A 23179-nucleotide genomic window follows, 5' to 3' on the forward strand; every position below is an offset into this window, starting at 1 on the left:
CAAGGCGTGGATTTTTTAATAATTATTTTTCAGGGTCTCCCTCCACAAGGGTCTCCCTCCACACAAGGCGTGAATTTTTTAAAAATTATTTTTCAGGGTCTCCCTCCACAAGGGTCTCCATCCACACAAGGCGTGATTTTTTTAAAAATTTTTTTTTCAGGGTCTCCCTTCACACAAGGCGTGGATTTTTTAAAAATTATTTTTCAGGGTCTCCCTCCACAAGGGTCTCCATCCACACAAGGCGTGAATTTTTTAAAAATTATTTTTCAGGGTCTCCCTTCACACAAGGCGTCGATTTTTTAAAAACTAGTTTTCAGGGTCCCCCTCCACACAAGGCGTGGATTTTTTAAAAATTATTTTTCAGGGTCTCCCTCCACACAAGGCGTGGATTTTTTAAAAATTATGTTTGAGGGTCTCCCTCCACACAAGGCGTGGATTTTTTAATAATTATTTTTCAGGGTCTCCCTCCACACAAGGCGTGGATTTTTTAAAAATCATTTTTCAGGGTCTCCCTCCACACAAGGCGTAGATTTTTTTTTAACAATTATTTTTGAGGGTCTCCCTCCACACAAGGCGTGGATTTTTAAAAAATTATTTTTGAGGGTCTCCCTCCAAACAAGGCGTGGATTTTTTAAAAATTATTTTTGAGGGGTATCCCTCCACACAAGACGTGGATTTTTTAAAAATTATTTTTCAGGGTCTCCACACAAGGTGGACCTAAACAAGGCGTGGATTTTTTAAAAATTATTTTTCAGGGTCTCCACACAAGGTGGACCTAAACAAGGCGTGGATTTTTTAAAAATTATTTTTCAGGGTCTCCACACAAGGTGGACCTAAACAAGGCGTGGATTTTTTAAAAATTATTTTTCAGGGTCTCCACACAAGGTGGACCTAAACAAGGCGTGGATTTTTTAAAAATTATTTTTCAGGGTCTCCACACAAGGTGGACCTAAACAAGGCGTGGATTTTTTAAAAATTATTTTTCAGGGTCTCCACACAAGGTGGACCTAAACAAGGCGTGGATTTTTTAAAAATTATTTTTCAGGGTCTCCACACAAGGTGGAACTAAACAAGGCGTGGATTTTTTAAAAATTATTTTTCAAGGTCTCCACACAAGGTGGACCTAAACAAGGCGTGGATTTTTTAAAAATTATTTTTCAGGGTCAACCTCCAAACAAGGCGGGGATTTTTTAAAAATTATTTTTGAGGGTTTCCCTCCAAACAAGGCGGGGATTTGTTAAAAATTTTTTTTAGAGTTTTTACGCATTTTTTAAGGACCCACACAAATTGTGCAGAAATCTTTTTCTTTGTTTCCGTGTCCTTAAAATTCCAAATCAGATCTCTTTCATTGTTTTGTTTTTCTGTGCGTGTGGCTTTCGCAGAAGTGTCCACACATTAGAGATTCATCGCACAAAAGCATCGGATAAATCCTCCAGGGAAAACGTGTTTTCATTTTCATTGGAGTTTTCTTCTTCTTCGTCGTCGTTGGCTATTCCGGCTAGCTTAAAATAGTTGCTGCGGGTATTACCCCTCCCCGCCCCAGATGGACATACTCGTGATAAGAATCGTTAGCATAAAATTTAAATGAAAACTTATTTAAACAAAGTTATTCCTGTTAATACCCATATCCCCCCTTCTCCTCACTAGGTTCTCCCTTTCACCACTTCCAATGCTTCAGGGGTTATCACATTCCACTCCTGCCAGTGTTTACTCTGTTAAAAATGCGTAATGATGATGGTGGTCGTCTTCAGGATTCTTAACTGTGTTTTAAGTGCATACCTTTCGATTTCCATCGTGGTGGTAATGGAGGTGTTCGCTTTTCTTTCTCCTTCGCATGAAAAATGAAAATTCATGCCAGATTTTTTTTGCTTTGCTTTTCATTTCTTCACTCAATAAATGCTTGACTTAGTTTTCTGAATTTTTTTCTATCCTTGATTAATGATGACTCTCTTCGTGTGAAGTGTTCGGTGGAGGTGTTATTTTTTGTCATCAATGGCTTGGCATCAGGATTTTTTTTGGGATGAGGTTTTGCTACGTGAAAAGTTACTTCTTTTTCTTCGCATCGGGTGTAAATTGGTTTCTTTCCGGCCATCTGCTTATTAAGCATCGATAGAGACATAACCTCAAATTCATTATTCATGATTTGGTTCCGCACGAATTTCCTCAATTTTTGTGATTATTTTTTTTTAAGTTTCGCGTAAACATCATTAGCTAATTTAAGCGATACGTTCATTGATATGCCAAACGGAATTTGTCACCAGTCAATGCTCTTTGATTTTTCGGTCAGGTGATAAATGAATCGGGAAAGAAAAAATAATGAAGGTGGGGTTTGACGATTTTTCAATGGGAAATGGAAAATGATAAATGGCAAAAAATAATTTTTAAAAAATCCAAGCCTTGTGTGGAGGTTGACCCTAAAAAATAATTTTTAAAAAAATCCAAGCCTTGTGTGGAGGTTGACCCTCAAAAATAATTTTTAAAAACTCCACGCCTTGTGTGGAGGGAGACCCTCAAAAATAATTTTTAAAAAATCCACGCCTTGTGTGGAGGAAGACCCTCAAAAATAATTTTTAAAAAATCCACGCCTTGTGTGGAGGTTGACCCTTAAAAATTAATTTTTAAAAAATCCACGCCTTGTGTGAAGAGAGACCTTCAAAAATAATTTTTAAAAAATCCATGCCTTGTGTGAAGGTTGACCCTCAAAAATAATTTTTAAAAAATCCACGCCTTGTGTGGAGGTTGGCCCTCAAAAAAAAATTTTAAAAAATCCACGCCTTGTGTGGAGGTTGACCCTCAAAAATAATTTTTAAAAAAATCAGGCCTTGTTTAGGTCCTCATTTTTTTTAAATAATTTTCTGTTATTTTTTTTAAATATATATTCACATGTTTATTTATTTGTATATGTATGTGTGTGTATTTACAATTTATTTTATACAAAATATTCGTTACAAATCCACATGCCTCTCTTTGCTGTGCTGATGCAGGGTGGCTATCAGCGATACAGGTACATTTAAATCATGGATATCCTCAGGCTTGGCCAATAGATTCCGATTTTTGTGATAATAATTGATATTGTCCTCCGATTGGATTGGATGCCCATGGCCATGATTTACCTCCTCAATGATGTCCTTGGCCTCTCTCAACAGCATTCGATCATCCTCTTCATAGAACCATTGATGATAGACTTCTCTGGGATCTATTTGCCAGAATTTATGAAAGGACACAGGGCGATCATGTTTCAAACGTTCCGAAGGGTAATCGTTTGGACGGGCCTAGGGGAGATAAAAAAATAAATATAAAATATACAGGTTAACCAAATCCCAATGCCTCTGGACCCCTATAGAGATGTGTATGTGTGTGTGTACACATATCCCACATGTATGTGTGTGTATGTGTTGTAGTCATGTTTTTTTTCCTTTGTCCACATATCACATCACTTCGACAGGGTCCTGAGAGTAAATAAAAATAAAGTATCCTACTTGATGGAAATGTGCGGAATGAAGTGCTTTCATCTGGAGTGTGTGCAAACAGGAACCCAAAATCATATCGTCAGGTGCCGCCGGCGTAGGACAGCTACAGTGTTGGACAATACGTCTAAGGGTCGGCAGCGAGAATGCAATGCCACCGCCACCCGTTATGTAATTAAAGCCATCCGGAGCATGCAGACGATAGCCGTAACGTTCGCCCATATAGATTTCATCCATTGAATTGTAACAGCCGAGTACTTGGCAAACACCTGAAACGCTGTTGCAATGAAAAAAAAAACGAGGATGAATGAAAAATCCAGAACAGGAGGAGGAAGAGAAGAATATTAAAATTATATTAAAGCAAGGAAGAGGAGGTTGGGGCTTGAGGTGCTGGTTGTGGAGTAATCATTCAGGTTGATTATATTATCGCCATAATAATGTGGTAAACAATGTGTGTCCTGCTTCTGCGGGATTTCAATTCACATTGAAATGTTTGTTGCCAATTGAAGGACTCTCCTGGTCGTCAATAGAGCCACAGTGGTGTGGGAGGACTATATTAAAAGTCAAGTGGGCCACTTACGATTTTTTATTACAAAAATAATAAAAAATAAACACAACGGCGAACTGGGGGGATCAATGGGGAAGTCAATTAAAATATGGAATAAGGCTTTAATACAATCGCAATAAAAAACTTAATATTAAGGGTAGTAGCTCAAAAATTATTTTTAAAAAATCCACGCCTTGCTTGAAACCCCTCAAAAATAATTTTTAAACCAGTGAGCGGAGCAGTGTAGTCGGACGGGGCCGGCCATATGATACCCTACACAACTATCACGAAAAGCAAACTTTCTGTGGTTCTATATTCTGAGCCTTGGCAATATTTTGTGATATTTGCACCCCTTTTTACCGATTATAGATCAACAACTCAATTTTCCAATTTTTTCCCTGAAGTGCATTTTTACGCCGTAAAATTAAAAATTGGTCACTTTAGGTTTTGTTTGATTTGACCCTCGGAATATTAACCGATCATAATCTAAACAGCCACTCTAAGTATTTGGTCAGATCCCCTTCAACATGTCAGATCCCCTTCAGCATGTCAGATCCCCTTTAGCATGTATATAATATTTGTCTCTAGAGCGACTAGAAAATCCGTCCTCTAATGGAGTAATAGTAATATTATGCACATATTCACCTATACCTAATTACACCAGAGTACATACAGCCATATAATTGGTATCAATTTGAAGGTCAACAACTCCTCTTGGATATACTATCTACTTCCCGGGTATATGTCCTTCAGGAGCAAGAATATACGCCGCAGAATACAAATTTTGTAATTTTTCACACAAAAGTCAGGGTCCATTTGACCTACTAACGATGTTCGGACCATAACTGCGGCCTCTGGAGCGACCAGAAAAACCGACAAAAATTAAATATTTGGTCCATTTCATCCCATAAATATTAACCGATTTTTACCAAAAACAATAGGTGTCTTCTTTGGCCAGAACCCATACTACATGCTAAATTTCGTGAAGATTGGTCCATAACTGTGGCCTGTATCGGGTTTACAAATTATAATGGACAGACGGACGGACACACATGTCTAGATCGACTCAGCTAGTCAAGATATGACGATCACAAAGCTGCACAAAGCTATAATGCCCTGACAACATAGTTGTGCAGGGTATTAAAATCCACGCCTTGTTTGATAACCCCCCAAAAATAATTTTTAAAAAATCCACGCTTTGTTCAAAACCCCAAACATAAATTTGTTAATAAGTAAGGAAAGCAGTAAAGTCGGATTGGGCCGACTATATAATACCCTTCACCACTTTTGGTATATTCTACATATGTCTCCTAACAGACTCCACCTTTTCGAAAGAACATTGGTATGAAATTGAACGAACTTGAATATAAGATCTTTATGCCCTTCTGGAACCTATGCTAAATTGCATTTTATTGCACCGATTTTTACGGACGAAATATATATGAGAGCTATATGGAACGATTTTCACGAAGCTTGTCGCACATCATTCTACGCTATGCCAAATTTCGCACACATATTTCTAGACTTAATTCATTGTGCTATGCCAAATTTCGTGCAAATCGAAATATATATAGGGACTTTGGTACACCATTTACATTAAATCGGACGAAAATATATATGGGAGCTATATCTATATCTGAACCGATTTTCATGAAACTTAGCTCACATCATTCTGGACCTAATTCAGTACCCTATACCAAATTTCGAGCAAATCGAAAGATGTATAGGAACTTTGGTGGACCCTTTTCTTTAAATCGGATGAAAATATATATCGAAACTATATCTAAATCTGAACTGATTTTCATGAAACTTTGCACTCATCATTCTAGGCTCAATTCAGAACGCTTTGCCAAGTTTCGTGCAAATCGAAGGATATAAATGGACTTGGGTGCACCATTTACCTAAAATCGGACGAAAATATATATGGGAGCTATATCTAAATCTGAACCGATTTTCACGAAATTTAGCACACATATTTCTAGACTTAATTCATTGTGCTATGCCAAATTTCGTGCAAATCGAAATATATATAGGGACTTTGGTACACCATTTACATTAAATCGGACGAAAATATATATGGGAGCTATATCTATATCTGAACCGATTTTCATGAAACATAGCTCACATCATTCTGGACCTAATTCAGTACCCTATATCAAATTTCGAGCAAATCGAAAGATGTATAGGAACTTTGGTGCACCCTTTTCTTTAAATCGGATGAAAATATATATGGGAGATATATCTAAATCTGAACCGATTTCCCCGAAACTTGCTACTCATCAGTCTAGGCCCAATTCATTACGCTATGCCAAATATCGTGCAAATCGAATGATTTTCAGGGACTTTGGCGCACCATTTACCTAAAATCGGGGGAAACTATATGGGAGCTTTTTCTAAATCTGAACCGATTTTCACGAAACTTAGCACACATCATTCTAGACTTAATTCAGTACGCTGTGCCAAAATTCGTGCAAATTGAATGATTTTCAGGGACTTTGGTGCACCATTTATCTAAAATCGGACGAAAATATATATGGTAGCTATATCTAAATCTGAACCGATTTTTCCCAATTTCAATATTGTTCGTCCTTGGGCCAAATGAATGAGCTGTGTTAAATTTCATCCAAATCGGATTATAAATGCGACCTGTACTTTGTTTACAATTTAACACCAACAGACGGACGGACATGCATAAATCGACTTAGAAAGTGATTCTATGCATATTCTCAAAAGGAACCATGTTTCTATCTCGTTTCCTTTTGCCCGTTACAAACATATGCAGAAAGATATAATACCCTGTGTGGTTAAGGGTATAAAAAATCCAGGCCTTGTTGAGACCCTCAAAAATTATTTTTAAAAAATCCACGCCTTGTTGAGGACCTCAGAAATAATATTTTTTTCTGAGAAACTATTTTTGTGGCAAACCACTGTCCCTTGTTGAAGTCCTGCAACACCAAAAATAAAACTTGTTGCCCTCAAATGCAACCAACCAACCAAAGGAGTCCCGCGACTTTATCCTTTTCCTGAAATCCATGTAAATGCCAATAATTTAACCTCGTCAAACAAGAGAGGTGACCAAAAAAAGAACCCTAGACTGGCTACCAGACTACAATGAAATGGAAGTGCAAACAAAAAATATCCTGATTATCGAAGTGGCAATTCCATTCCATATTGGAACCAATGAAGCAAATATCCTTAATCCGTCGATGAAAATAAATTGAAATTTTAATTGGAAAAAATGGAGGAAGAATATTTTCTCTGTTGGCCCAGGGCCATATTTTTCATTGAAGGAGGTGAGGGGAAGGTAGGGAAGTCTAGGAGATTAATAACACATGCATATCCTGATCATTATTTTGAAATAATTATTATCTCTTCTCCTTACCTCAATAACGTATCATCATCGGTTAGCAGCAACCATCGGATTTGATGAGACTCTTTCTGCTCGAACTTCTCTTCCGATTGTTCAAGGTGTTGATAATCATATCTGTTGTTCTTATTATTGACAAAATTGTTCTGCATGTTGTTGCCATTTTTGTTGTTGTTCTTGTTGTTGTGGTTTTCAATATCCCTCAGAGCCAATTTAAGAATTTGTAACGTTTTGGCACAATGGCCCATTTCGACATTGACAATGCCAGTATTGATTGTCGGTATGTTGGCATCTGTGGAAGGACATGCAAGAAGAGAGGGGAGAGATAGAGGGGGAAAAGGGGCAAGAGAATTATCAATCATCATTTACTTTTAGCATAGAGATGTATGTTGCAATTGAATTGAAATTAATCGGAACTAAAGGACGAAATGATATTAGGGTGTATCGGAAATTTAATGGGAGCTGATACGGGGGTGGAAATAGAGGGATAGGGTAGATTGTATGGATGGTATCATGGTAACTATGGGCGTGGGAATTTTTACCTTCAACATCACTGTAGTAGTGTATGTGCTTGGCATATGGCGCCCAAGTGCTTTGGATTATGGGCAAACGTTCCTTGTGGAATTTGGAGCAGGTTTTGACGGCAAAATATATTTCATCACGTTTAGCGGGGATCTGAAAAAGAAAAAAGAGGAAAATAATTTTCAGAAGCCGTGGATTTTTCTTTGAAGCCGTCTCTGACTGACAGGACTGTAGTTCTGGGAGGGGAAGACCTACACGGGACTCTAAACGCTATCCACGATAGCCTAGAGGAGCAAAAGTAAGGAACTCTTCGACCAGTTAGACACACTGATACCGGAAGAGCAATGTGGGTATACGCTTCCGGAGGAACTGCTACTGAATCTTCCCCTAACTGATGATGAGCTGGACACCACGGTGATCCCAGAACGTGCTGTTTCGTATCTCAGCAAATTTGTGGGGCAAGACTCGAATTTGATCTCGGAGAGGGAGGTACCCCTCATCAAGGGTAAGATGAGATACGTAAGGAAGTTCGAAAGAATCTATCCGCACGCTCTGCATCATGAACTCGAGATGGACAGGATTCCCTCCCGAATCCAACTGCTCGCACAAAAGTGGTAGAATCGGCGAAACCGATGATTCCTTTTTTTTGGTCGCCACTGCGACTTCTGATCTGAAGTCCAGCTCGAAGCCGAACCCTAGTCAAAAGGCACAGGAAAAGGCTATTGAGAACACCCCGAAGTAAAACGGAGGATCAACATGTGGAGGGATCTGTTTCAAAGCCCGATTGTACGCCTAGGGACAGAGGTGAAGCTAAAGCTGGGAGAAGATCAGGGAGTTAACGAACTCCCAGCTGACTCTTAATACAAACTTAGGAACATCTGTGGAACTTAATGGGACCGTGGACAATCTAACGGACGTTTTTTTTAGATGTCATAAGGAATCCTGTCTGCCAGTGTGGTGGAACAGTAAACTTGGTGAGCTCAGGAAAGCGACCAGACGACTGTACAACAGGGCGCATAAATCAACACTCGATATTGATTGGAACTCCTACAGAGCTAGTTTCAACAAATACAAGAGTGAGATCAAACGCGCAAAGAAATAGTCTTGGATAAATTTCTGTGAGTTGATAAAAGGAGTCAACGACTCTGCTAGGTTTCGAAGAGTACTATCCAAGGATCCGAAGTCCATCGGAAGTGAATTTCTTTAAAAAAAATATTTTTGTGGGGTTCTAACCTAAGCGTGGATTTTTTAAAAATTATTTTTAGGGCATCTACTTTTGGGTAGTAAAGAATGACTTCTCATTTTAGTCCTCCTTCCCCTCCCCCCTTCTTATTGCTATTCCATCCATGCACTCTCAATAATAAATGCACATCCCCAGCTTCCTTTGTCATTGTCATAATAGTAGTTGACAATGTTCGGCTGCCAAATAAATCTATGCCCATGATCCTAGTTCGTGTGTGTGTGTCGATGTTTTTATTCCCATCACGGCTTTATACTTACACATGATTCGGGCATTGCTGCTCCTGCAGTCCTCTCTATGTTCGCATACATGACACATGCTTTGTTGTGTTTTGGCTTTCCTGTCTCCCAGTTGGCCTCAGGACAAATGTACGAAGTTTTCTTCAAAATTATTTTTTGCATCGTTTTCTTTTTCTGCTTCCGTGCCGAAGGTAGAACCTTTGACCTACCATCATCATCGATGATTTCATTAGGATGTCGAAAATCAGAGGCATTATCAACGCCATCATCATTCGGAGGATGAGGATGCGTATTATCAACTGTTAGAGGTGGTTGAGAGGATGCCTGAGGTTGTGTGGGGCTATGTGTATGCAGTTCGTTCTGTTGTTGTTGCTGTTGCCGGCTTGTTGTGGTTGTTGTTCGGTAATAGATAGTGACATCAGGACTTTTACTATCATTTAGTGATGATGTTGTCGCTGTTTTAACAGGCCTTACAGCTTCATCTTCTTCGGATTCTTCTTCTGCTGGGTCTGGTTCTGACATTTGAACATTATCATAAATGAAACGAGCCAGCTCATGACCAGCATCGATACTGAACTCGGAATGCAGAAGCGGAGGCTGGTGCTGCTGCTGTTTGTTGTGGTGGCTAAAAATGTCGGCAATGCTGTCGTTTTCAGAAAATAATATTTTTTTTGGAGAAGAAGGAGATGAGAACAACAAAAAACAACAATGAATAAAGGACTAACAGGGTTCTAATGTGTTAAAGAGTAAATATGTACCAACATCACACAACAAACACACACATACCAATACACATGCAATCAGTACGGTTACAGGGCCACAAGGATATGTTCGAAATGTTGCTGATACGCATTGCCCTGTTATAGGGGCAGGGAGGACGAGCAGGGCGACAGACAAATGTTCACACATATCTCATTCAACTAAAAGCAATTCAACACTCACTCACACACACACACACATACAGATATGGCCCAGCTCACACAAAGCAAACCAGCAACAGATTTTTCTGTTAAAGTTAATGGCAACAACGTGTTACCACCAACACCAGAACAACAAAAACAACAACAAACTAAAAAATTGCAAAATAAACACAAATAAATCAAAATAGCTTTGCCGACCGGAAAAAATCTGCAGGCTGTGCAGGACGGACCATTAACAGTGGTATAGAGAAGGAGGAAGACCAAAGGTCCTTCAAAAATATTTTTTTTTTTAAAATCCACGCCTAGGTTGGAACCCCTCAAAAATAGGTACTTTAAAAAATCCACACCTAGGTTGGAACCCCTCAAAAATAGGTCCTTTAAAAAATCCACACCTAGGTTAGAACCCCACAAAAATAGGTCCTTTAAACAATCCACGCCCACAAAAATAGGTCCTTTAAAAAATCCACGCCTAGGTTAGAACCCCACAAAAATAGGCCCTTTAAACAATCCACGCCTAGGTTAGAACCCCACAAAAATAGGCCCTTTAAACAATCCACCGCTAAAAATCCTTGTGGAGGGAGCCTCAAAAATATTTTTTAAAAAATCCACGCCTTGTGTGGAGGGAGACCCCTCAAAAATAATTTTTAAAAAACCCACGCCTTGTGTGGAGGGAGACCCCTCAAAAATAATTTTTAAAAAACCCACGCCTTGTGTGGAGGGAGACCCCTCAAAAATAATTTTTAAAAAATCCACGCCTTGTGTGGAGGGAGACCCCTCAAAAATAATTTTTAAAAAATCCACGCCTTGTGTGGAGACCCTCAAAAACAGTTTTTTAAAAAATTCATGCCTTGGTCCCCAGAAAATATCTTTTTAATTCGAACCTAGGGCGGATTTTTGGAAAATATATTGAAACCACTGTTTTATATTTCTCTGTATATTTTAATATCCGAACATTGTGAACATTTACACCTGTAACCAAACACACACACACACATGCCCTTCCATACACACACACTCACACATTTATCGAAAATCACAAAAGTCAAAGCTTAAAACCTACCTTTTAAGTAGCGGCCGACTAAACACGATACCGGCACCCAACATTGGATATGGAAACCATTTGGGATTCTCGAAAAATGCAAAGTGATGTATGATTGTCGGTTCCCGATCGTACAATGGATGGCCTAGAAATAATGGCTATTCACACACACCGACGCAGAGGCAAACGGATGCGGGTGTGAATAACAACAACAACGGCATTACATCAATTTTCGAAATGCATTTCACAATGAATCAGTTAACAAATCCCCTCCCCTAGAACTCCCCCTTATCCCTCTCCCAAACCCCACCTACCTCTTGGTGATTCTCCTCCATTAATCTGTCCATGAGCTGGCGTACATTAACGCTGGTCGTCTCCTCACAGAAGATAATCCATCTGGTCAGATTGGTTATTAATTCCATACCATTGTCAATTTGTTTAGTTAACTTGGATGTGGCTGGAGACGATGGTGTTGTTGTTGTCTCCTTGGCCCCATGGGCGTACAGCAGATGCGGTATGATGTGCAGCAGTGTCCATTCCCCCGGATAATTGAATAATTCATGTAATATTTGTACTTTAATGTTGTAGTTGTAGTCGGGTGGTAGTTGGACCGCCTGCCTTGTCAGATTCACCTTGAGCTGTTGGCCTAATTGATTGTGTGGCGATGCCGTCTGACTACGGATTAGGAAGACCACTTCGATGGGTTCTGTTGGAATGGAATTAGGAAAATTAAGATTATTTAGAGAGATATGTGTAGAATGTATGTAAGTATGTCTGCGGGATATGTAAGTAGTGTAGATTGGAACCAGTAAGGTAAGTAGTAAAGTCGAACTGGGTCGACTATATGATACCCTTCACCACTTAACTTCAGTACATTGTACAAAATTGTGTGCCGGTTTGTCGGCCAATCTTTGGGTCTTTAGTGCATAATTTAAATTAAATCGGTCGAAAATATATATATTGAAGCTATATCTAAATCTGAACCGATTTTTGCGAAACTTAGCACATATCATTCTGGACCTAATTCAGTGCCCTATACCGCATTTCGCGCAAATCGAAAGATATATATAGGGACTTTGGAGCCCCATTTACCTTAGATCGGACGGAAATATATATGGGAGCTATATATAAATCTGACCCGATTTTCTCGAAACTTGGCACACGTCATTCTGGACCTAATTCAGTACTCTATTAAACATATCGTGCAAATCGAAAGATATATAAGGACTTTGCTGCACCATTTACATAAAATCGGACAAATCTATATATGGGAGCTATATCTAAAGCTGATCCAATTTTCACGAAACTTAGCACACATCATTCTGGACCTAATTCAGTACTGCTAAATGCCGTGCAAAGCGAAAGATATATAGGGACTTTAATATACTACTTACCTAAAATCGGACGAAAGTATATATGGGAGTTATATTTAAATCTGAACCGATCTTCAAGAAATTTATTATGCCAAATTTCGTGCAAATCGAAGGATATATAGGGACATTGGTGCAATATTCACCAAAAATCCGCCGAAAATATATATGGGAGCTATATTTAAATCTGATCCGATTTTCACGAAACTTAGCACACATCATTCTGGACCTAATTCAGTACTCTATGCCAAATTTCGTGCAAATCGAATGATATATAGGGACTTTAATACACTCCGACGAAAATATATATGGGAGCTATATTTAAATCTGAACCGATCTTCACGAAATTTAACACATATTGTTCTAGACTTAATACAGTGCGCTATGCCAAATTTCGTGCAAATCGAAGGATATATAGGGACTTTGGTGCAGCTAAACTTTGGGGAGCTAAATCAAAATCTGAACCGATTTTCACGAAACTTAACACATATCACTCTAGACATAATTTAGTACGCTATGCACCATTTGGTGCAAATCGATAGATAGATATATAGGTACTTTGGTGCACCATTTACCTTAAATCGGGCGAATTTCAATAGGGTTAGTCCTTGGGCAAAATAGATGAGATGTGCCAAATTTCATCCAATTCGGATAATAACTGCGACCTGTACTTTGTTTACAATTTAATATGGGCAGACGGACGGACATGCATAAATCGACTTAAAAAGTGATTCTATGCATATTATCAAAAGGAACGATGTGTCTATCTCGTTTCTTTTTTGCTGTTACAAACATATGCACAACCAGTGAGCGGAGCAGTATAGTCGGACGGGGCCGACCATAGGAAACCCTACACAACTATCACGGAACTCTAACTTTCTGTTGATATTTATTTCGAGCCTGGGCAATATTTCTGATATTTGCACCGCCTTGCCGATTAGAGATCAACAGCACCTTTTCCTTACACGGACATATTTTCCGAATATTGCTAATATTCAGTCCTTCCAATTACTTGTCCATATTCCCTTCACCGTGGGTTGTGTTGTGATGTTCGGCTTTCAATTGTGGCCTATAGATCGACTCGAAAAAAACACAAAAAATTATGTTTTCGGTCCATTTCATTCCAAAATGATTATGTGATCATCACCGAAAATTATAGGCGTTGTCCTTGACCATAACGTGAATCTCATAGAAAATGTCAAAGCTGGTTTCATGGGTTACAAAATAATATCTCAGCACGTAAGCACCCGTAAAAATGTATGTGTAACTCCCACATCCGAATACATACGACCATATAATTGGTATAAATTTAAAGGTCAATCACTCCTCTTGAACATACTATTAATTTATCGGGTGTAGGACATTCAGGGGCATTTATCAATCGACGAACATTTGTCAATCGACTCCAAATTTTCTGAAACGGATTTAGTTCAAACCAATATTTCGATTCACCATATTAAACCATAAGGCTTAGGGTCTTATAAGGTGTTACCTTTTTTCTATATCTCTTCTCTATCGATATTTTTATTTTATTGTTATACCGTCATTATGTATTATTTGCATCTACAAAGCCCCACCACAAATTACTTCCCAAAAAAATCACTACATTGGCAACACCTTTTTTGTGTCACTTGTCTCCCTCTCTCTCTATCAAACAGGTGTCATCTGCCTGTCATTAATCAGTACGCGCATTTCTCGGCGATGCAGTTGCATTTCGGGCGTTCTTGCAAACAATTCACAAATTTAAAGTTTTAGCAATTGAAACAACTATTTAAAGAAATATTTTGATTAATTATTGTTCATTTAACATTAAATTTACAAAGTGAATTAAGAAATTGTTTAAAATATAATAAATATACGTGAAAATGTCCCAAGAAAGTAGTGGCTCATTTGCCTAATAAAGAACAAGAGTTCTCCCGTGTTTTCATTGTGAATTTTCGTATTTTAAGTGTTAAACATCAAAGTGTTATACTCGCAAATCATTAATTATATTGTTTTAAGTGGAAATAATTTAAAATTCCAATAAATTATAGTAAAAATAATTCATTTAAAATTATGTCAAAAAGAATTTGTGCTGGCACCCAAAAAAAGCCTTGTGCATTTTTGTTGCCGTTTGTTTTGATTTTGTTACATTGGTTTGTAATGATTGTGTGGTTTGTGTACGGGAATTTCGCAAAAGGGAGAGAGGGAGAGAGCGCTCATGTCTCAGAGAACTACAGACGGAGTGCTCCCATTTTTTTTTTGTTTGGTGATAAGTTGATGCGCTTTTGGGAGAGGAATCATGAAAAAGCAAGCAATTGGCAAAATGGAATAATAAAAGGTAAGACTATTTACTTTTTTAAATATATGAATTTATATAAAAATAATGATTAATATAATATTAATATTGGTGGGAATATTGTGTAAACTCATTCTACATTGTTATGTGAAAATCAATAGATATTTAGGCATATGTATCGTACTAACGACATACCTAGGAGATTAAATTGACCGAAAAAATAATTCCCTAAGAGATTTACATACACCAGAGAGTGAAGTCTATATTAAATTTGAGATTTCATTTTTTCCCAAGGGCCTTACAAAGAATATATAATGAGAATAAAATTCGATTTCGATTTAATCATGCTATGCATAGACATCGTACTATTCCTAGGGTGCTTGGCATTGGATGCATCGACACACGCTTTGGTATAGACATTATTAATGGTACGCCCAAATGTTCGGTATATTAGGAATTTTGGGCTGGATTTCAACAAAATTATTATTTCTTTGTATTCTCACTCGTTTGAAATCTCTCTTTCAACTATTTCCATGTAGGGTAAGTGCACCAATAGTCGGCACTTTAAGGATTTTCGTATTTTTAACGTTTCGCTATCCCGACAGCATTATTTTCAATGTATTGTATTTAGGTTCATATGTTTCGAAATTTTGTTTACTTCCCGATGCAATAAAAATTTGTTTAATTAATTTCTATTAAAGTAGATTAAATTGATAATTAGGTAAAATAGTGCCTTTGTGCACTTTTTTTCCAATTGTCGGCATGTTATGTTCCAATAGTCGGCATGTCGTATTTTAGTTAAACAAAAATTATTTATCGGTGAAATTTTACATGGAATAGGGGATCGGGCCAAAGAATAAGCAGGCATGTTTTGATAAAGATCTGTCAATATTTAGCGGGTCAAATGTACCCTGAAAATGACAAAATTTGTATTCTACAGCGTATATATTTACCCCTGAAGGACATAGACCCGAGATGTTGATAGTATATCCAAGAGGTGTGGTCGACCTTAAAATTGATACAAATTATATCGTCGAATGTAGTCGGATATGGGAGTTACACTTAAATATTTGCAGGTGCTAACGTATTCAGATATTATTTAGTAACACATTACCCGGAAATATTGCGCTGATGGCTTTGAAATGTTCCATGAAGTTCCAGTAATGGTCAAGGACAATGACTATATTTTTCGGTGATAATCAGATAATAATTTGGGGATGAAGGGGACCGAAAACTTGATTTTTTGTTGTTGTTTTTTTTGGATCGATCTATAGGCCACAATTTAAAGCCGAACATCACAACACAACCCACGGTGAAGGGAATCTGGGCAAGTAATTAGAAGGCTGTACTGAATATTAGTAAAATTTGTTGACCTTTAGTCGGTCAAGAGTGTGCAAACATCGCGAAATCTTGTCCTAGATCAGAATGTAGTACCACAGAAAGTTAGATTTTCGTGGATGTTGTGTAGGGTATCATATGGTCGGCCCCGTCCGACTATACTGCTCCGCTCACTGGTTCATTCTGTATTTTTGGAGAGTGAACCAAAACAGCAACATAGGTTCATGTTGTGATATAGCCCCCTATAGATGTCCCGCCTTCTTTTTCGATATTTTGAAGTATTTATCGGCAACCAAAGATGGTGTAATTTAGCATTTCGGATTCTGGAAGGAGGACAACATATTTGCAGAATACCATATAATAGTCTCGACCCATTTTCGGACTTGAAGACTGTGAATATTTTAGAGGCAATTAAACATTCCTGGTTTATTTATAACATTTATAATAGATGCATATATCAGGGCCCCCTCCATTTTTGGTACTTTGAAGGCTCTAGCTCCATTTTCTAATCATAATTAGCAGAGATTTTTCGACAAATGTTCTGCTTTTGAAATATACCGTTTATGTCTTAATTAAGGTGTTTTTTGATAGAGCATTTTCCCAATCGATGTGCCTGCAATTTGACATCTTTGTATATAATTTTTCCTTCCGCTTCCTTTTTAGTATTTAAACGAATTCTCCAACCGAAGTTTCGGGTTCTTGCCGGGAGAAAAAACATATTGTTAAAATCCCACCATTTTCGGAATGCTGAAGTTCCTAGCCGAATTTTCCAACATATGTGTCTGTAATATGGTATTTATTCTTCTTGAATTATATAAAACGCTTTCCTTCAAGTTACAATTCAAATCCATTTTTCCACATAGTTTAGTTATTATTTATTTAACATTTATTGATATAAATGTGAAATGAAATAATGTTTACATACACTTTATCATACTATGTTCTGACTGACTATGAATGTATGTATGTCGACCTCTTAAAAATTGTTTACTTACGCATTTTAATTATACAATTTCAATTTAACAATTATATAGAGAGGAAAATGTGAAAGTTTGTGGGGTTAACCCAAAGGAGGCAGTTAGAAGTTTTGTGGAAGTCTATCGGGTTTATAGGAAGATTTTAAAGTTGGGCAAGCAGTTAGAAGTTTTATGGAAGTTTATCGGGTTTATAGGAAGATTTTAAAGTTGGGGTTAAAATGTCCTAGAATCCTCAATAAATACTTAGTATTTTGCCCTTGGCGAGAATCGAAGGAGAAATCTAAAATCGAGATCAAAGTCAGTTGTTGTATCAATACTTTAGGAAGAAATATACCCTTATCCATGATGAATTTAATCTAAGTAAGAATCTAAGTAGACCAAGGCCACGAATGAAAGGAGTACTTCTTGGTGTTAAAAATCCAAGAAGTCAAGTAGAAATGTAAGGCGGTGATCAAAGTCAGTTGTTGTATCAATACTTCAGTTAAAAAAGTACCCTTATCCGTGACGATTCGAGTTCTACGGCGGAAATAAAAAAGTTTAAGACCAAGGCCAAAGTCAGTTGTTGTATCAACCCTGAAGGAAATGTGCGGACGTTGGTGGCCATGTCAACACTTTTGTCTACAAGTATGGGGACATTGTCAACACTTTTTCTACGAAGTTGTTAATATGTTGATAATAATATTACATTTACTTTAATAGGAAGAAGCCTGTCCATGCTACATCCATGGTCTCTATTGACTCACTATTCCCAATGTCACTATCGACTTTAGCCCTTCAGTAGTTCTGGTGACAATGTCAATTGTGAGTCAATAGGGATTCACTAATGACATTTTTCACGGCGAATGTCCTCATCTCATAGTCCCTTCACATATCAGATATTACTGAGCCCTTTTATACAGAAGAATATATCATATTGGCTGTCGATATATCGATGCTCTTTGGTTCTTCCATACATCAAATACCATTGGACCTAACATGGATTCGTGAAAGAAGTACTTCGTGGGTGTTCAGGTAGCGAACATGGGTTTCGTATAAAAAATATATGGTGAATGTCTTGCTGTGGTTATTTATTTAAACAGGGATCTATTTGCGTATACAGTCCACTTGAGATAAGATAATTTTATTGTTGAAACACTACAATAAGATAGGAATTTTCTACTGCCACATGTGAGCTTACGGGGAGTATCGTGCTTGCCACATATGAGATATGTTAAGTCATATTGTAATACTTAGATCTTAATCAACAATTCTTATATTAATAAATTAGTGTGTAAATGTGCAAACACGAAATAAGACGAGCTTTCACTCCGCAGGGAAGATCCGTGCATACGTAGATCTCATTTAACATTGCTCCTTCGAGCCGAATCAGTGACCGATTGTGGACAAATATATGCTGAAGAATTTACCGTAAAGGTCGAGGAGACTGTGGCTAGGTTGACAGCGAGCCAAAGCGTAGCCAGATCAGTGGCCGATTGTGAAGAAATATGTGGTGCATAATTTACCTTTTAGGTCGAGGAAAATGCGGCAAGGAATAGAGCCGGATCAGTGATCGATCGTGGAGAAATAGATCCTGAAGAATTTACCTTAAAGGAGACTGCGGCAAGGAAGACAGCGAGCAAAAACGGGAAAAAGGGATGCGGCTATGGCGCCATATTCCCTGGTAGGCGAATCGGTGGAAAATTCGGTACCGACCGAACTTCAGTTAGAGAGTTAGTGAAAAGGCTTTTATCTTTGTATGATTTAAAATCTAGAACTTTGAAAGAAGTCTCAATAAATTGATTTTTGGAACTAAAGTGGATTTGTTCGAGTATTTTGATATAGTATCCGAAGGCTAGAGATATTCTGGAACAAAATTAAAGAAGTAAATGATCAATATGAAATAGCGAAGTGGGAACTACTTCAAAAGATGCGGAAGATATTGATAGAAAACGTCAATAAGGAATTCATGCCTGAGAAGTGTTAGCCGCTAGTGGATAATTATGTTGCAGATATGAAGATGAAGCCGGCGGACAATGGCGATAAACCGACAACACAAGATGAGTGGGTATGTAAGCAAAGGCCGGTAATTACGGATGTCCCCGCCTGGAAAATTGCAGCTATAAATCCTGAAACTACTGCCGGGAAAATGAAGCCCGTGCCGGGAAAATGAAGCCCGTTCATCGTAAGATGGAGGTGGTGGTGAAGACGATGCTTGACGATGATCCTGGCTTAAAAAGGAAGGCAGCGGTCAAAGATGCTGAGCCGCCAGGAGCGACAATACTGCCGCGATGAAAAGGTTTGTGGATGTGCCGCCCTGGAAGAAGATGACGGCCAAACGACCGCAATTAATAGTGGGGCTCCGAACAAATGGAACAGGCATAGAATTTTCCCATAGAAAAATATCTAATATTTTATATCTAATTTTTCTAAATATCTAAATTTTTATTATTACCGTTATAAGAAGACATATCTGTTTTGTATGGTATCACAGGAGATATTTTCCCATAAGTATGTCCTTCAAAATATGTCACAAAATCAGAAATTATATCCAAAGCATGTTAAGGGTTAACAATCCAACCTTTTTGACAAACTCATTGATTGATCGAAAACATCATCAGCCTCCAAACACAAAAATAAATGACAATTTTGAATAACAAAAACAAATCTATATTTACTTCATTTATTTATTGACTAATGATGTGTCATCAGATATACTCAACTCACCTTTGGCATTTAATACACCCGATGATGTTGCTGTCGATGTTGTTAATTTTGTCAAGAATAAGACAATGAAGATGACGAACTTGCTGCTGATACCGATGTCAATGGCAATGCAATTTAGAATTTTCATTTTCTTCTTCTTCCTTTATTGTCTTTGACCAAATATTGATTAGTTGAATATAAATCATTGGTATAGTATTTACATACATACACTCACTCACACATGTGTTCAAGTAGATTGTAATTTAAGCACACCTATACACAATTATACACAAGTCTATTATTTACTTAGCAGTTAGTTGTTGATGTATAGTTCGCTTGCAGAGATAAGTCGTATGGGAGTCAAAACTATCTGGACACAATGCAATACAATAGAGTTAATTATCGTTTTAGATAAACAATTGCACATGCAATTTCAATCATCAATTGTTTCACAATTTTGTCTGAGGGGGCCTCAGAGCGCACTCCCATGCACACAGGAAGATATATTTACACTAATGCAATTTAAGTATAAATGGAGGAGGATAGACGGTCTTGTTATATGGGAAACCCAATTGCCTACAAATGATCTTCTTTTAAAGACCAATAAATCTTCGATACGTTTAGAAGAGTACCTGATCTTCTTCAAGGCCAATATATGAAAGTATGTGCGGAATAGTTAGGATTTTGTTCTACAAGGAACTAATTAAAACGCAATTCCTCGGCGAGAATCCACGGAGAACTGTATCACCAAAATCAAAGTTGGTTGTTGTATCAATGTTCCTGAAAGAAAAAATGTAAGTTGATAGATGTCCACTTCTTTTTAGCGCTTCATTACAAATTATTATATCAACATCAATGTCAGTTCTTTTTTCAATACTTCGATAGAAAAAATATACCCTGACCTCTAAGGGTTTTCGGCGAAAAAGTTTAAGACCAAGGCCAAAGTCAGTTGTTGTATCAATGTTCCGATGAAATAATATTAGAAGATTACTTAGAGACACTTTGTCACAATTCGGAGAAATCACTAACCATCTCTTCAGAGAATTGGCTACGAAGGAAATCCCTTGAGAAAAGTGCTGCATTCCAAACATGGAACTGATTTAAGTAAATTGTGAGTAAATATCAAAACCCTCTAGAACGCTGGAAAATGATAATAGGACATTTCTCGCGTTTAACAGCACAAAGATGTCCGATTGGTCAGAATTCACATACCTTGTACTTTTTATACGGTAATAGGAAATTCCGATAACGTAAACAGCTGCTAAAATCCTTGCCAAATCATTCAGTGTAGCAAAAGAGCTTGAAGAAGTCGCTCGCCTTGAAATGAATTCAAAAACGGAGAAATTTCCCTAGACGTGAACTGATAGTCATGGAGCATAAGCGAAATTTGTGGTTGGAACATCGGATGTTTTAAAATCAAAAGAGGTGACAATTGCAGTTGAACAGCTTCCCGGATAGCTAAGGAACTAATAACGAAGGCAAAGGGTCAAGACATCGTTCATGGAGCATATGGTTGGAGTATCTGATATGTTTTAAAAATTGCAATCGATCTTATGAAATTGTAAATGGAGATCAAGGCTCTCTCGAAGAACTTCTGTCGAGGCCGTTTTTCCAGAATTCACATAACATATACTTCTGATGTAGAAAAAATTCCAAGACACGTTTACAGCAGATACTATCGCAGCACAAGCAGTCGGACTAGCAAAAGAGCATGAAGAACTGCCACAGTTGAAAGGATTTCAGAAATGGAGAACTATCGTAGGAGGTCAACTGATGAACGATTTCAGAAATGGGGAACTGTCACTGAAGGTCAATTGATAGTCGCGTAGGAGCATAAGTAGAATATATGGTTAGATGAAGCAACAGGACAATCAAAAGATTATGACGAACTTCCTCGGCTCGATCGATATGAGAGACGAGGAGAGTTGCTTAGAGTACGTGGTCTTACCCACAGTGCTGTAAACACGAGTTAATACAAAGCGTCATCCGACGCCCGCACACCATGTGGACATGATTACCTCCTTTGCCAGCAGATCGTCCCGGATCATATGCGGAATATATAAGGACAACCCACAGACGCGGTGCATAAGCGGAATATGAAAAACAGGAAACTATAATAGGAGGATCTTTGGTCGCCGAGCATAAGTGGAATATAGGGTTGAAATATCGAACATATTTAAGTATAGGGGTAAATAGCAGTTAACATCAAAATAAGGCAGTCGGACTAACTATCACTGAAGGTCAACTGATAGTTGCGAAGCATAAGCGGAATATATGGTTAGAAGAAGTAGCTGGACTAGGTGAATTTCCTTGTCCCGAACGATATGAAAAACGGAGAACTATCAGAACAGGCCCTACACCAAAGTGCAGTGGAAAAGTCTTCAATCCTGCCAGAATGCCGCATGAGGACTGCAACAGATTGTCTCCTCATGACTCCAATAGACGAAGATCATTCCTGTGCGTCAACACAACTAGATGTTGTCGATACCATCCAAATTGTTACCTAATCACTCGCCTATGATAGCTGCAGAAAAAGCTACCTCGACAAAACAGAGTGGTCTTGGCACAATTAAGATCAGAATGGTGTAGGGCACGAATTGATGCCCGGCATGTTGTAATGTACCACATGACACGCTACACCTATTCAACTGCCCAGCCAAACTCCCTCACCTAACCCCATATTCTCTTTGGAATCAACTGATACAGGTCGCAGCCTTCCTGAACTTGGAGTAAGAAGCAAATCTAGATTAAGGAGAATAAGAAGAAATACACAGCAGTACAAGCTGCTACAACAACACCAAAGTGCAGGAACCAATCGGTCATACGTATAGTCGCGGAACATAAGCGGGATATATGTGGTTGGAAGAAGCAGCCGTTCTAGCAAACGATCATGACGAACTTCCTCGGTTTGAACGACGCGAGAGACGGAGAAGTATCAAAGGAGGTCAACTGATTGGTCGTGGAACATAAGCGGATTATATGGTTGGAAGAAGCAGCCGGCCTATACGAACTTCCTCTGTTCGAAAGATATGAGAATCGGAGAACTATCACTAAGGGTAAACCGATAGTCACAGAGCATAAGCGGAATATACGAAGGTCAATTGATGATTCATATAATAAAAATAGTGAATGTCTTGCTGTGGGTATATTGTGTAAAAGAGAGAAAATTTAGTTGAACAGGGATATATTTTTA

The 23179-nt window shown here is 38.0% G+C and overlaps 1 protein-coding gene across 1 annotated transcript; it reads right to left on the minus strand.

The window, feature by feature from the left end:
- Positions 1–2945: 2945 nt before the first annotated feature.
- Positions 2946–20134, minus strand: LOC133331973 (beta-1,3-glucosyltransferase). The gene is made up of 9 exons (XM_061540359.1): positions 20008–20134; positions 11656–12047; positions 11363–11499; positions 9404–10025; positions 7924–8056; positions 7519–7673; positions 7397–7461; positions 3480–3744; positions 2946–3272 (listed from the first exon to the last, which is right to left on the minus strand). Exons 1-9 carry the CDS (start codon positions 20132–20134, stop codon positions 2946–2948), a joined length of 2223 nt encoding a protein of 740 aa, XP_061396343.1.
- Between the last annotated feature and the right edge of the window lie 3045 nt (positions 20135–23179).

This window comes from Musca vetustissima, unplaced genomic scaffold, assembly GCF_032173495.1.
Source record: "Musca vetustissima isolate MV318-11 ecotype Yass unplaced genomic scaffold, APGP_CSIRO_Mvet_v1 utg3401, whole genome shotgun sequence".
NCBI lineage: Eukaryota > Metazoa > Arthropoda > Insecta > Diptera > Muscidae > Musca > Musca vetustissima.